Source organism: Sinocyclocheilus rhinocerous, unplaced genomic scaffold, assembly GCF_001515625.1.
Source record: "Sinocyclocheilus rhinocerous isolate Xijiao unplaced genomic scaffold, SAMN03320098_v1.1 scaffold515, whole genome shotgun sequence".
Taxonomy (NCBI): domain Eukaryota; kingdom Metazoa; phylum Chordata; class Actinopteri; order Cypriniformes; family Cyprinidae; genus Sinocyclocheilus; species Sinocyclocheilus rhinocerous.
This window is the reverse complement of record NW_015660140.1, coordinates 333,155-345,823: the sequence shown is the minus strand read 5'-3', so window position 1 is coordinate 345,823 and position 12,669 is coordinate 333,155. Positions and strand designations below refer to the sequence as shown.

At 36.3% G+C, this 12,669-nt stretch overlaps 1 protein-coding gene across 2 annotated transcripts in view; it reads left to right on the top strand.

The window, feature by feature from the left end:
• The window catches only part of aopep (aminopeptidase O (putative)), an 89,783-nt gene that overhangs the window by 42,480 nt on the left and 34,634 nt on the right, over positions 1 to 12,669 (top strand). For both annotated transcript variants that reach the window (XM_016534002.1, XM_016534001.1), the window contains exons 12-13: positions 2,728 to 2,790; positions 3,339 to 3,422. In XM_016534002.1, coding sequence (XP_016389488.1) covers positions 2,728 to 2,790; positions 3,339 to 3,422 — 147 coding nt within the window. The remainder of the gene's footprint in view (positions 1 to 2,727; positions 2,791 to 3,338; positions 3,423 to 12,669) is intronic.

Here is a 12,669-nt window from a genome sequence, read left to right as displayed (position 1 = left end):
CCACTGATTTCTAGTCGTGTCCTCTTTTGGAAGGCCAAACAAAGTAGTTTCGCTTTCACAACGAAAAACACAGCGACTCCACAACATGGCAGCGACGGCAACAGCAAGAATTAAAATTACGCCTTCGAAGTTCAAGTTGCATTGTTCAAAATACCTGTAGTAGCACAGCAGTGCGTACCTGTTTACATTTAATTAAGGTCGACTAGATTAGACTGTAATACAAATAGTTGAGTTTGCCTGGTGCATACAACATTTATGACAGGTTTTCATGAAAGTGTTGGTCAGTTTGTCTGCTTGACTATATATTTTGCACAGCAACAATAAAATTGAAGTGAGATAAACAAACTGAGAAATGTTTTTTTTTTTTAGTTAAAACAGATGTTGCCAAAGTTTTTGTTTGGGGACATAATTTGAAGTTGGAAAAAGTTAATAAATTGCAATATATAACAGAATATCGCAATATATATTTAAAATCGCAATAATATTGTAACGTGATAATATCGTATCGTGGGGCCTCTGGTGATTCCCACCGCTATCTGTAAGCTTGCTAGGTTTTGGAACACAGCATAGGTGGCATTCACTTAAATGTCAAATCCACTGCCACCTTAGCGATCAGGTGCAAGTTCATGTCCAGTTATTTTAGCACTCAAAAGAGGAACTAAGTGTGTGTGTGTGTTTGAGGGATGGGTTTGAGAGTGTGCATTTTTGTCCACATTTTACTTTGTGTGTGTGTGTGTGTGTGTGTGTGTGTGTGTGTGTGTAAGCTTAAGTACAACTAGAACACAAAATATAGTGCTGGGCAGCTTCCTTTCTTAAGAAAAAGATACAAATCTTTTTGAAAAAAAAAATGTCTATGAGTGACAAACTCGCTGGCAAAAGAGTAGCAATGAGCAACAGCTAATGAAATCCCATGTCTCCCCAAATGCTGTTTAAACTTTTTTTTTTCTCCAATCAGTGTAAAAAATCATCTGCGAGCCATTCCTTTGTTTTATTTGTAGACATGCTGTCTAGAATCAGCTCTAGTGTTATTTTGTATGTAAAATTTTGCTAGAACTTAGAAATTTGGAATCATAATTTCAGTCAGTAATGGGAATATTCTAATTTAATGTGTAGTAATTTATGCACAATCAGTAGTTTCCATTTAGTTGTGTAAAGAATGCCTAAACACAACTGAAAATAATAAGCTCAGCCTATAGTTATTATGATGAACGATTACAAAGACGAATATGATTTGATCATCAATGAATCATATCAAGCACAAGACCAGGAATGTGTGTTAGGAAAGTGGGAAGGATCTGATCATTTACCAGATGATAAAGTATAAAAACCCATTTCGATTTCAGACAGAGAGCTGTGAGAGCAGTTAGCACGTCTGTCATCGTAAAAAGCAGCTGTCGCTGTTGTGCCGCCAACACAAGGGCAACATCCCACTGTTAACTGTTCAACACCAATTTAGTTCTGAGCGCGCCGTGTTTAGGAGTTCATACAGACGTACTAATACAGAAATACTACATTTACCGTATATACAATCAGCATGTGTGAGATGGGAGTTTGCGAGTGTGTTTGTGTGCGTATTTTACGAGTTTGGCAGTAAGAGGGGGCTGATTGCAGTGTCTTGCAGGCGCACAAAGACCTGGCTGTGCCGGGAATGAACCAGGCAATCTGGGCCGTAAAACTGCTATGTGTGGTATCCAAGTTAACAATGGCAGTTTGCAGCCCGAGAGTCAAATTCTGCTCTGCCCACTCTCCTTTCCCGAAAGTGCACAAGAGTCAAAAAACACACATACATAGACACACAGACTTTCTTTCTCTTCTCCCTGGGGTAACAAAAATACATGTATTTAACTCTTAAAGCGGCTGTTGAGTTGTGCTACTTCTCTAAGCAATCTGAATTATAATTTTCGCTTGGCAGACAATAAAACGGATGGAAAAATTCATAAACTTGCATTTAAAGAGAATCCCGAGCCATATTTTTGGAACCAGAATGTCTTGGCCGTTAATCAAACTGCATGGGAAAATCTGTTTTGTTTTGTTTTGTTTTGTTTTGTTGTGTTGTGTTGTGTTGTGTTGTGTTCTGTTTTTTTGACTGACATTTCATAGTTATTTGTCGCCAGATTGGATTTTTTTCTTTGTTTGTTTACTGAAATAAAGATAAAACCAATTATAATTTTGATTAATTATCCGTATAAAATAATTTGTTTACATTTTTTATAGAATATTTAAAATTCTGAGATTTTATAACATTTATTTTATACTAATGCCAGTATTTAAATTATATAATTTTCACACTAACTTTGGAAGCAAAAAAAAGAAAAAAAAGAAAGAAATAGAAAATACAGCACACACACATACAAAATTAAATAAAAAATAAAACTAACCATCATAGAGATAAAACTACCACAAAATTTACTTAAAGAAAAACTGAATAAAACAGAAATAAAACTAAATCAAAACTATGATGACCCTCCTTCAAATTACAAAACTACTATGCTTTATACCGAGTTCACACTGCACGATTTTAGCCCGATTTTTCACTCGCCAACAGGTTTTGCGAAATCGCAGACAAATGCCCGACATCGGAGGCAAATCGGTGCTCATTCACGCGAGTGACAATCACGCAGTGTGAATGATCAAAGACGCAATCTGAGAGAATCACCGACACGTCGCCGACTCTCTCTCTCTCTCTCTCTCCACTCAACATTCTGCTGATCTCTTCCTCTTGTTCAGTGGCTGAGGGACGCCTGCTCAGAATGGTTGCGGACTCCAGTGGTGCAAGAAGTCAAGGGAGAGGTAAAGCACTTTTTTAACTCTTAAAGCTCCCATTGAGCACCTGTTTATATCTTACTTCCTTTGCGGATTGATAGTTATTTACTGTATTACCTGTAGCACTTCATATGCTTCATTCATAACTTTTACAACAATTGTGGATCTTCTGTTTTGAGGGCATGTTTGCGGTTTGAACCGTTTTTATTGTGTAATTGTGGGTAGTATTTGCTGTTTCTTGTACCTGGAGCATCGCTCAGTGGCTAAGAGAGGAAATCACACAGTTAGAAGGTGTATTTTTGGTTTGTGAGAAGTGAAGGATTTTACCCTGATGTTTTGTATTTAGTGTCTTTCAGTCGTTGTATCTGTTTCTCTGATGTTTGAATGTCATCCTTCAGCTCAGAAACTGTTGAATTGAGCTTGTATGTTCTGAGTGCATCATGTTTAACTATTTCATTACCAAGGCGAATGTGGTGCGGCAGGTATTTTACGATGTCTTTGTCTATCTCACCTGCTCACTCCATCTCTCTCACTCTCTCTCTCTCTCCCGCCCTGCTCTGCCTCCTCTTCCGCAGGTTGCAAAATGGATTCACTTCAGTGGCTCTGGTGGAAAGGGCAGCAAGCAGAAAAGAGCAGGGCCCAAGGTTAACTTCAAAGAGGTAAGACCCCGCCAAGCAGGCTTTAAATAGATCTCATCCCACCCGTTTGTCTTCCCTGCATCTCTCCCTAATAATTTCCACCTCCGCTCGGTCACTCCATATTAGGAAACATCTGTAGTTTTGCTTAATCATGCCTAATGAAGTACTCCAACTTCTGCTCTTCTCAAGTTGCTGTTTAAGATTCGCTCAAGTTTGCACGTAGTTTTGTTGTGGAGCACCGCTATCAGATTTTAGTGCGCAGATGATGTACTGAAGGGCATTGAATGCTGGAGAAGGGCTCACACATATGCCCGTCTCGTGTGTCCGCCCCTTGGCCAGCCAACAACAGAAGAAAAAAATCAAGGCATGGTCTGAAATAGCTTGTGCCATGTGATGGCAGTGAGTCACTCCTTTGAGGTTTAGCTTCAAAATGGCTGATCTCCTGCCAGGGAAGATACCTGTTGCTCATTCTGCGTGAGTTTATGCATGTGCATGAGCGTGATGTTTTTGTGTATTCTTTTTCTCTCTGTGTTTATCGAAACTTCGAAGTTATGCATACGTGTATACAGATTCCTCCATAAGTCTTCACCCAAATTGTCAAACAGTTTGTCTCGCTGAAACTCACGCACATGTGGAATCTGCACACCGACTGGCTGTACACCAAACAGTGCGGTCGAGCCTCTATTAAAGTATGTTCACAAATCAGACGGCAGAATTAGCATCATAAACTCCTGCGTGTGTGTGTTGAGCGTGTGTATTGCGTGTTTCATCTAGTGTGATTTAGGTTATGTCATCTTCAAGTTTCAGCACTGATGTAATGTCTGCCCCGAGATCCTGTTTTTGTCACTTCAGTGGTAGGTGTGTATATTTGTGTGTGTCAGTGGCTGGAGCTAAGAGATTATTCTGTCTGAATATGTCTTAGTCAAAGGACATTCTTCAGTGTTACGTTTTACAGCTGCTACCATCTGAAGTGTTAACCCTTACTGAAAGTATTGTGGTGGTGCCAAGGTATAGTGCTAATGACAGATGGTAATTCAGTGGTATTTTGATATGCATTAGGGTTCAAATGTCTGAGATCACTAATAATGTTATTTTGCTTTTTTTAGTTAAAATAAAAGAAAAAACATAGTATATTATATTATTTTAGGTTTAGGATTTCTAAAAAAAATTTTTTAAATAAAATTATGACAAATAATATCATATATCAATTTTCATTTTATGTCTTTTCTTTGTTTTAAATCATTCAAAATCCTTCCCTAGATTTAAGTTAAATTATTATAAATTATAAGAAATTCTAGTCTAATATAATATTTCTTTTAATTCTTTTATATGATATTTTAGGATTTTAGATAATTTAATCTAAAATAAAGTACAATTTATTTTAAAGCTAGAATTTATTTATTAGGATTTTGAAAAATTGCTAAAATATTTTAGGATTTTAGATAATTTAACAAAAGTTATGACAAAAAGCTATATAATGTTCTTCATTTTAAGTCTTAACTTTTTTTTTACTACTTTTTATACTTATTTAAATATAATATAATATAATATAGATTACATACAATTAAGAATATTATATTACATTATATTATAACTTTTCTTTAAAATTATTATAAATCCTAATCTTTTTCTAGGTTTGAATAAAAAAACAAAAATAGATTTTTTCAGTGTGGTATTTTTGGAGCCCATTACATACCATGTATGGAATAATTGGCATATTCTTGTACCACGGTATTTCAAGTGAAGTGAAGTATGTACTCACCGATTTATCATATTAAACCAATTTTCTACTCATCCAGGTCTAGTTGGGGTATTTTTAATATGAACATGTTTTACAGATGTTAGCTGTGAGACCTTCCCACACCACACCTCTCTGAACGAGTAGAGAAGCTCAGTCTTTCTGGCACCTGGCGAATTGACACATTTGTTACATGTAACTTCAGAGAACAGTGATGGGGGGTGTATATCGGGAGAGACAGGCCCATGAAAGAGAAGAAAGACCAATTTCAGTCCAGTTGGCTCTGTACAATGACCAGGGTGGGGACAGAGGGAGAAAGAGAGAGAGCCAGCGATTGTTTGAAGTGGTGCCATAAAAGCCAGCCTGAAAGGAAACACTGGTGACCCCTCCTCTCCTCATGCCCCCTTCCTCTCGCACCCCACCCCACCTCCTGCTTGTGTAAGGTGGTGGGAGCCCCTGGCTCTTTCCAGGTGTATTTTATATTGCACATTCATGGACTTCAAAAGCAGGCGCCCCATCCTCAGCTCACCCATAAATCAAGCTCAGGCCGGGCCCTTAAAGCGACGGAGCGGCGAGAGGAGAGCATGTGGGCCTACAGGCAGTGCAGCGAACGGTCTCTCATAGGTAATTACATCATAGGTAATTGGCACTGTTCAGGTCCAGACACCCCCCGCTAACCCCAGACTGAGATCAGGGTCACTTTAATGTGAAATGAAAGTTTTGGGCCGGAAAAGAATGGGGTTTTATTGCCTCCCATTTGAGCATGTGTGGGTGTGTGTGTTTGGGGAGTTGCTGTGCTATATTAGTTACGCTTTGTGATAATGAGCTTCATTTTGCTCCATTTTCATCCAAAGCCAAGCTAATGAGAGAGCCTGTCTGCACTGGCTAATCACAGAGACAGAGGGACATTATCTAGCCTCCCACATAGCTGCTAACCATTTATACAAGGTGAAATATTGGCATTGAGCCACAGGTGCCCTGTTTGAAAGTCACTTTAGCAGATTCTTGTATCCAAAAAGTACATTTATTTATTTATTTATTTCTGTGGCAGATGCTTAAGTTTATTCTAAGTTCTGAACTCGGTCACACTTTATTTTAGGGTCCAGTTCTCACCAGTAACAAACCATTAACTATGACTTTTGCCTAAAAAAAACTCCTAATTTGCTGCTTATTAAAAGGGTCATATGATGTTGCTAAAAATAACATTATTTTGTGTATTTGGTTAAGTTTAGGTGTTGGGTAGGATTAGGGATGTAGAATATGGTCATGCAGAATATGTGCTTTATAAGCACTAATAAACAGCCAATATGTTATTAATAGGCATGCTAACAATCATCTAGTTAATAGTGAGCATTGATCCCTATAATAAAGTGTTACCCTGAACTCTTACTTGCAAATTCATATAACAAATTGAGGATCTCTACATCACATAAACTAATACACATATATCTCTTGACTAAATACAAAGAACACAAACTTTTTTATTGTTAAAAATATTTTTTATATTATATTTAAAAAATATTTTTATATATTATATTATATTATATTATATTATATTATATAATGTTCATTTTGTAATTTTTTTAGTTTGAAACCAAAAAAGTATAGTAGGTAATATTTTTAATTTTTTAAATTTGTTTATTAATTATAAAAGTAGAATAAGAATTTAAGTTATACGTTTTATTATTACATTATACCATTCAAAAGTTTGGGGTCGGAAAGATTTTTTTCACGTTTCTTTGCACATCTTTTATGATCACCAAGGCTGCATTTATTTGATCAAAGTACAGTAAAAACAGTAATATTGTGAAATATTATTGCAGTTTAAAATAACCTTTTTTTATTATAATTTATTTTAAAATGTGATTTATTTCTGTAATGGCAAAGCTAAATTTTCAGTATCATTACTCCATTCTTCAGTGTCACATGATCCCTCAAAGATAATATGCTGATCTGATGCTCAAGAAACATTTAATTGTTAATAATGTTGAAAGCAGTTCCTTAATATTGTTGTGGAAACAGTACTTTTCTCAGTATTTTTTGAGGAATAGCATGTTCTTTAGCGTTGTAAAAATCTCTACTGTTACTTTTGATCAAAATTCATTCTTGCTGAATAAAATAATTAATTTCATAAGATTTAAGTTTCTCAAAAGTGACACAGTTGCTCCATTCATGGTTCAAACCATGATCTTTTAGCTATCAGTCTAGTTTTCGTGTAATTATGGCCATTTTTATGCTTTTATTTATAGGGACAGTAAAGAAAGGATAGAAAGATTTGGAGAAACGATAGGTAAATGGGGTCAGGAAATGAAATGCGAGCCAGACTCAAACTTGCATCACTCTCATTTAACCACTGCACCGCAACCCCTCATTGTATGAGCTGAGCTGATTAGGCCATATTGTTGGTGGTTTAGGCCATATTGTTGGTTTAGGGAACAGGTAATCTAAAGGCTAGACACTATAAGAAGTTCCTCAATGCTCTGAGGTTTGGCTCTTGTGAAATCTTTCTTTGTATATACAGTGTCAAAGACAGGAATGCTGGGTTGTCTGAAATTAAGGTCACATTCATGAGTAACATAATCATTCCCTTAGACCGCAGCGCCTGAAACCATAGTGACACGCAGAAACACTGAACTCCTAATCTATATTCTTCATGGTTATTTCTGCAATTGCTTTTTTGGCATTTGTTTTATACGCTCGTGTACTCCTTTGAATGTTCGCTGGAATGTAGATGAAAGCGGTTCCTTGCGGGACGATGTGTTTTTGAGCCTAATCCAAATTCCTGTTGTGTGCTGACATTACCGTTACTCCGCGTAACCAAGTGGATGTTCCTGTGGCCCGTTCGATATTTTTGCGGTAATGTACGCCACTCAGGTTTATCTTCGCAGGCCTCTGACAGCATAAACCCATTTTCCTTTTTACTACCGTGCGCAGAGATGTCCAACAGAGCGCTTGATTGCCATGACCTGTTTCCTTCTGTTCCTCAGAGTCTCAATCTCACTCTTTCCCTGAAGTTTTTTCCGTGCGCCGCATCCTGAACCCAAAGCTGATTTATGTATATGGGGAAGAGGTAAAGGAAGCAGGCCCCTCAATCCAGATCCTCTCCAAAGACCTGAGAGCACAAAATGACAGACAGTAGGTTTAATGTCTGAAGGTGTGTGTGTATGTGTGATGTGATAGAGAGGGGGATGTCTGCGTTTAGTGAATATTTTTGCATCAAGACAGTGCACGAGTCAATTCAAAAATGTACGGTTACGTGCGACTGCCAGGGCTGGAATCTCATTTGCACTGTTATTAGAGACGAGCTCAGTTCGGTGGGATCCATGAGAAACAACAAACAGAAAGATCCATAAACAAAAGCAAAATAAGACTGACCTTTTCACTCGCTGCCCCTCCTTTGCCAGAAGTAAAAGGAAGAGGTGGGGAGCTGTCCTCCATTACTTCTGACTCATTCCTCACAAGAGCTAACTGCATGTCAGGGAAAATGCAGGAATATAAAGGAGCTAATGCTGATATTGGCAGGATAGTGCCTCACTTACAGACAGACAAATACATCATATCATATTTTCTTAATCAGTATATTTGTGGTAGGGCTGGACAATAATTCAATATCAATATGTATCGCGATATAATTTTTTTCAATAACGGTGATATGAGGGAAAGAAATTATAGAAATTATACTTTTATTTAGCAAGGATGCTTAAAATTGATCAAAAGTGATGATAAAGGCATTTATAATGTTACAAAAGATTTCTATTTCAGATAAATAGTGTTCATATCGATATCGGAATTATATCGTATCGACCGAAATTAAGAAATATATCGTGATATCAATTTTGGCCATATCGTCCAGCCCTAATTTGTGGTTTTCCAGTAAAAAAAAAAAAAGAAACAAATTTTGAAATATTATTAAAACAAGATGCATTCATTTTTTAAATGTCTTAAAATGTATGTCTTATCTCATTGGTAAATTATTTATATTTATGTATTTCTTTATTTATTTAGTGGTGTTGTTATGTGTAAACCTTACTAAAGTGTGTATCCCATGTGTAAAAATTAACTTTATTCAAGAAATATTCTTTAAAAGATGAGATTTGTAAAGGGCCAAAAATGAAAAGTCAGTAAATTTGTATTTTTGTTGTTTTTGTTATATTTTTGTTAATTTATACTAAATAAATGGGGGAAAACAAAATGTTCCAATGTGTAAATAAACCCCCTTTACAATACAGATTCTTTGTAAACACTAAATATTCTTTAAAGTCATTTATTTAATATCTGTATACTTTGATCAGTATAATATTTTTTTCAGTGAAATATTGCATTTATTCATTTATCTGAGCCATAAAATTTGTATAATATATCTTGAATTACATGTAATATATTTAATTAAATTAATTTTTTTAACCCGTCTGAATTTTTTTTTGTTTTATGTCTAAACTTCTGTAAGATTTCTGCAAGAGCTTCACAGTGAAATAGGGGGAAAAAAATTGAAAACAAGTTTTTCTTTATGTAAATTTGTCCAGTTTTGTGTATTTTTACCGTAAAACCTGAGAAAAATACAGAGATTTTTCAGTTGTGTAGGAGTGTGTGTGGATGTGGGTGAGAAGAGAGAGATGTCACATGTGTCTCTTGTCTGCATGTGTGGGAATGATCCAGGGTCCATGTTCAATTGCGGAGGAGCAAGTGAAGGGCAGAGGCTGTGGAGAGGAACAAATGCTAGAGAGAATAAACCATGAAGTCATGTGCTTTTTATTACACTCACACACACACTACACTTCACATTCCTCACATCAGAGGGGTTTATACAACATGCAATCATTTAACCAGAAAAGTTATTTTAAGTTTGAATGTATTTAAACTTCAAAGTCAGATGCAGATCAACTTAAAGCTGTAACCAGTATCGCCAACTGGATGACTGACTAGCGTTATGAAAACCTTAACATTGCACAAGTGCTGGTGTGTTTGACGTGTGGCCTGGTTTGATGCATGCTTTTTAGTGTTAAATTGATTTTGTTTAAAGTTAACATCTACAGAACGTCTACTATAAAATAATGAAATTATTAATATATATGTTGCTTGCAAATCAATTTCAATGGCCGTCAATGATGCTCTTAAGAGGCAGATGATGTATTTACGACATCTACTGTACCTGTTGAAAACCATTGGCATACAGGCGCATACTGGCAGTTTCTCCACGTTTTTCCTGTTATTGAGGCTGAATTCCTGGATATGCGTGTGTATTAGCTTTAGCCTGCGCACACGTGTGCATTTTTATTGTGAATTGCATGGCTGATAATTTCCACAGTCTGCTTTGTGCTATATGAGGATGCAATAAGCCATGTTCTCAAAAGAGCTCTTGCGTCCAACTTTCTATGCAAGCCCATCATAATCAGAAAACCTCATATAGCTGATGGCTTTTATTTGATACGGTAATTGGGCACTCTCGCTCGCTAGAGAACAGCATAGAGGGTTGTAATGTAGACCCAGGGTCTTTAAGAGCCAGAGCATTATATGAACAGTATGTATATAAAAGGCTCTGCCGCTCCTGATGCACGAAAGCAGAACTCTTGCGGTCTCTCAGTTTTTTCTCTCCTTCAAGCATAGAGCACTTTAACATGTGTCTGGAGACTTCTGGGTATTAATGCGGTGTTCAGCATAAGCTTAAAGGGATAGTTTACCCAAAATTAAAATTCTGTCTTCAATAATTCATGTTGTTCCAAATCTGTATGACTTACTTTCTTTCCAGTGTTGTTTTGGACCCCATTGACTTCCACTGTACAAAAACATTCTTCAAAATATCTTTTTTTGTGTTCTACAGAACGGAAAAAAAATCAAAAGTATGCAATGACATTTACAACATTTTTAGCATACTCTTTTTTTTTTCCCCAATGATAGCTCTTGGGAGGAATGGTGATAGAGGTTGCTTGATCTGTGATTTTTGAGTCATATGGAAAGTTTGTTTCGACAGTTTTTTCAGCATAAGGGACACAAATATCATTGTATTATGTGATTCAGATCATTACGTTTTTATTCAACAAACACTCACTTTTCTCTCAAAAGCCTAAACTGAACTTTTTTCTAAGGAATAGGGCTTGAAGCTTTTAATGTGAGTGGTTTCCTCACCGAAAAATAGCTAGCAACATCTCCAGTGTCATTAAATACCATCTGTGTTTGTCTTTCCAGCGCACATGGAAAAGGCATCAGTTAGGAAATACACAGACACACATCGCTTTAACTGATTACATATGGTTGCCCCTCACTATTTCCACAACTGTGACGTTCAAGCTCCAATTGGATTTATGTCAAATACTAATTTGCGAATAAATGTGCCTTCTTAAATGGGAGGTAGCGTATAACGCTCAAACGAGGCCCGTGTTAAACGACTCCGTGCATGTTTTGCATCATGTTCCTTGGGCCTCATTTGGTGGGAAATGAAATCAACAGTCACAAATAAAAAACGTAGTGAAGTGACTCAGGCATCACTTCATCTCATTTCTCACTGGTCGTAAGCGTCGTGCTCCAACATCTGTCTGGTAGGAGAAAAAGCAGCGTTTCGGTAATGAGCGAGGGAGACGGCGGGTCTCACGGACCTCTATGGTGCTATTAGCCTCATTGAGTTTCCCCCTCCCTTCTCACTCTTCCACTCTCTGAAGGTCTACAGAGCAGACTTGTAAAGCCCACAGCATACACGGCAGGCTCTTTGATGCAGGGGCTTAATGCTGTTGGGCTCACAGGCGCAGAGATTATCGAGGGAAACACATATGAATCCAATAACAGTCTTTTTAAAGGGTTTATTTGTCGTTAGGCGTACAGATCAATTTAGGCCGTTTTAGCCTAAAGTGCTTCCGTGGTTAAAATCGTAATAGGACTTTGGGCTATGAGGGCTGTAACTCTCCAGACTGCATATTTCTCTGAAAGCTTGTAACAAATAGGTAGTTTAGAGGCACTCAAATGGATTATTTTACTTAAAATCTACTAAACTGCTAAATTTAGTAAAAAGGTCTGTTTCATTAATGACCAAATTATGCACTGTGGGTATACACTGCAGAGTATAAATTCAAGTGAAAATTAGAACAGATCACAAGTAGGCACATAACTGTGATGCAATATTGTCATATTTAATTGTAAATGTTGCATTTTTGGAATAAAAAGTTTTTGATTGCTTTTTTAAGCTTTTTATATGAATTAGTATCATAATTCTATAGTTCTGCCATTTAATTTATTCTCATTTATTTTAAGGAAACATACTGTTAGTTTGGGGTTGTATGATTTTTAAAATGTTAGATCTCTCTTATGCTCACCAAGACTGCATTTATTTAATTTAAAATAGAGTGAACACAGTAATATTGAAAAATATGATTATAATTATACATAAAATAACTTTTACATTTTCATGTATTTTAGAATTTTATTTATTCTTGTGCTGGCAAAGCTGAATTTTCAGCAGCCATACTTGCATACATTTTTTGATGAATAGAAAGTAAAAAAAAAAACAGCTTTTATTAGATTTTTTAAATTAAATTATTATTA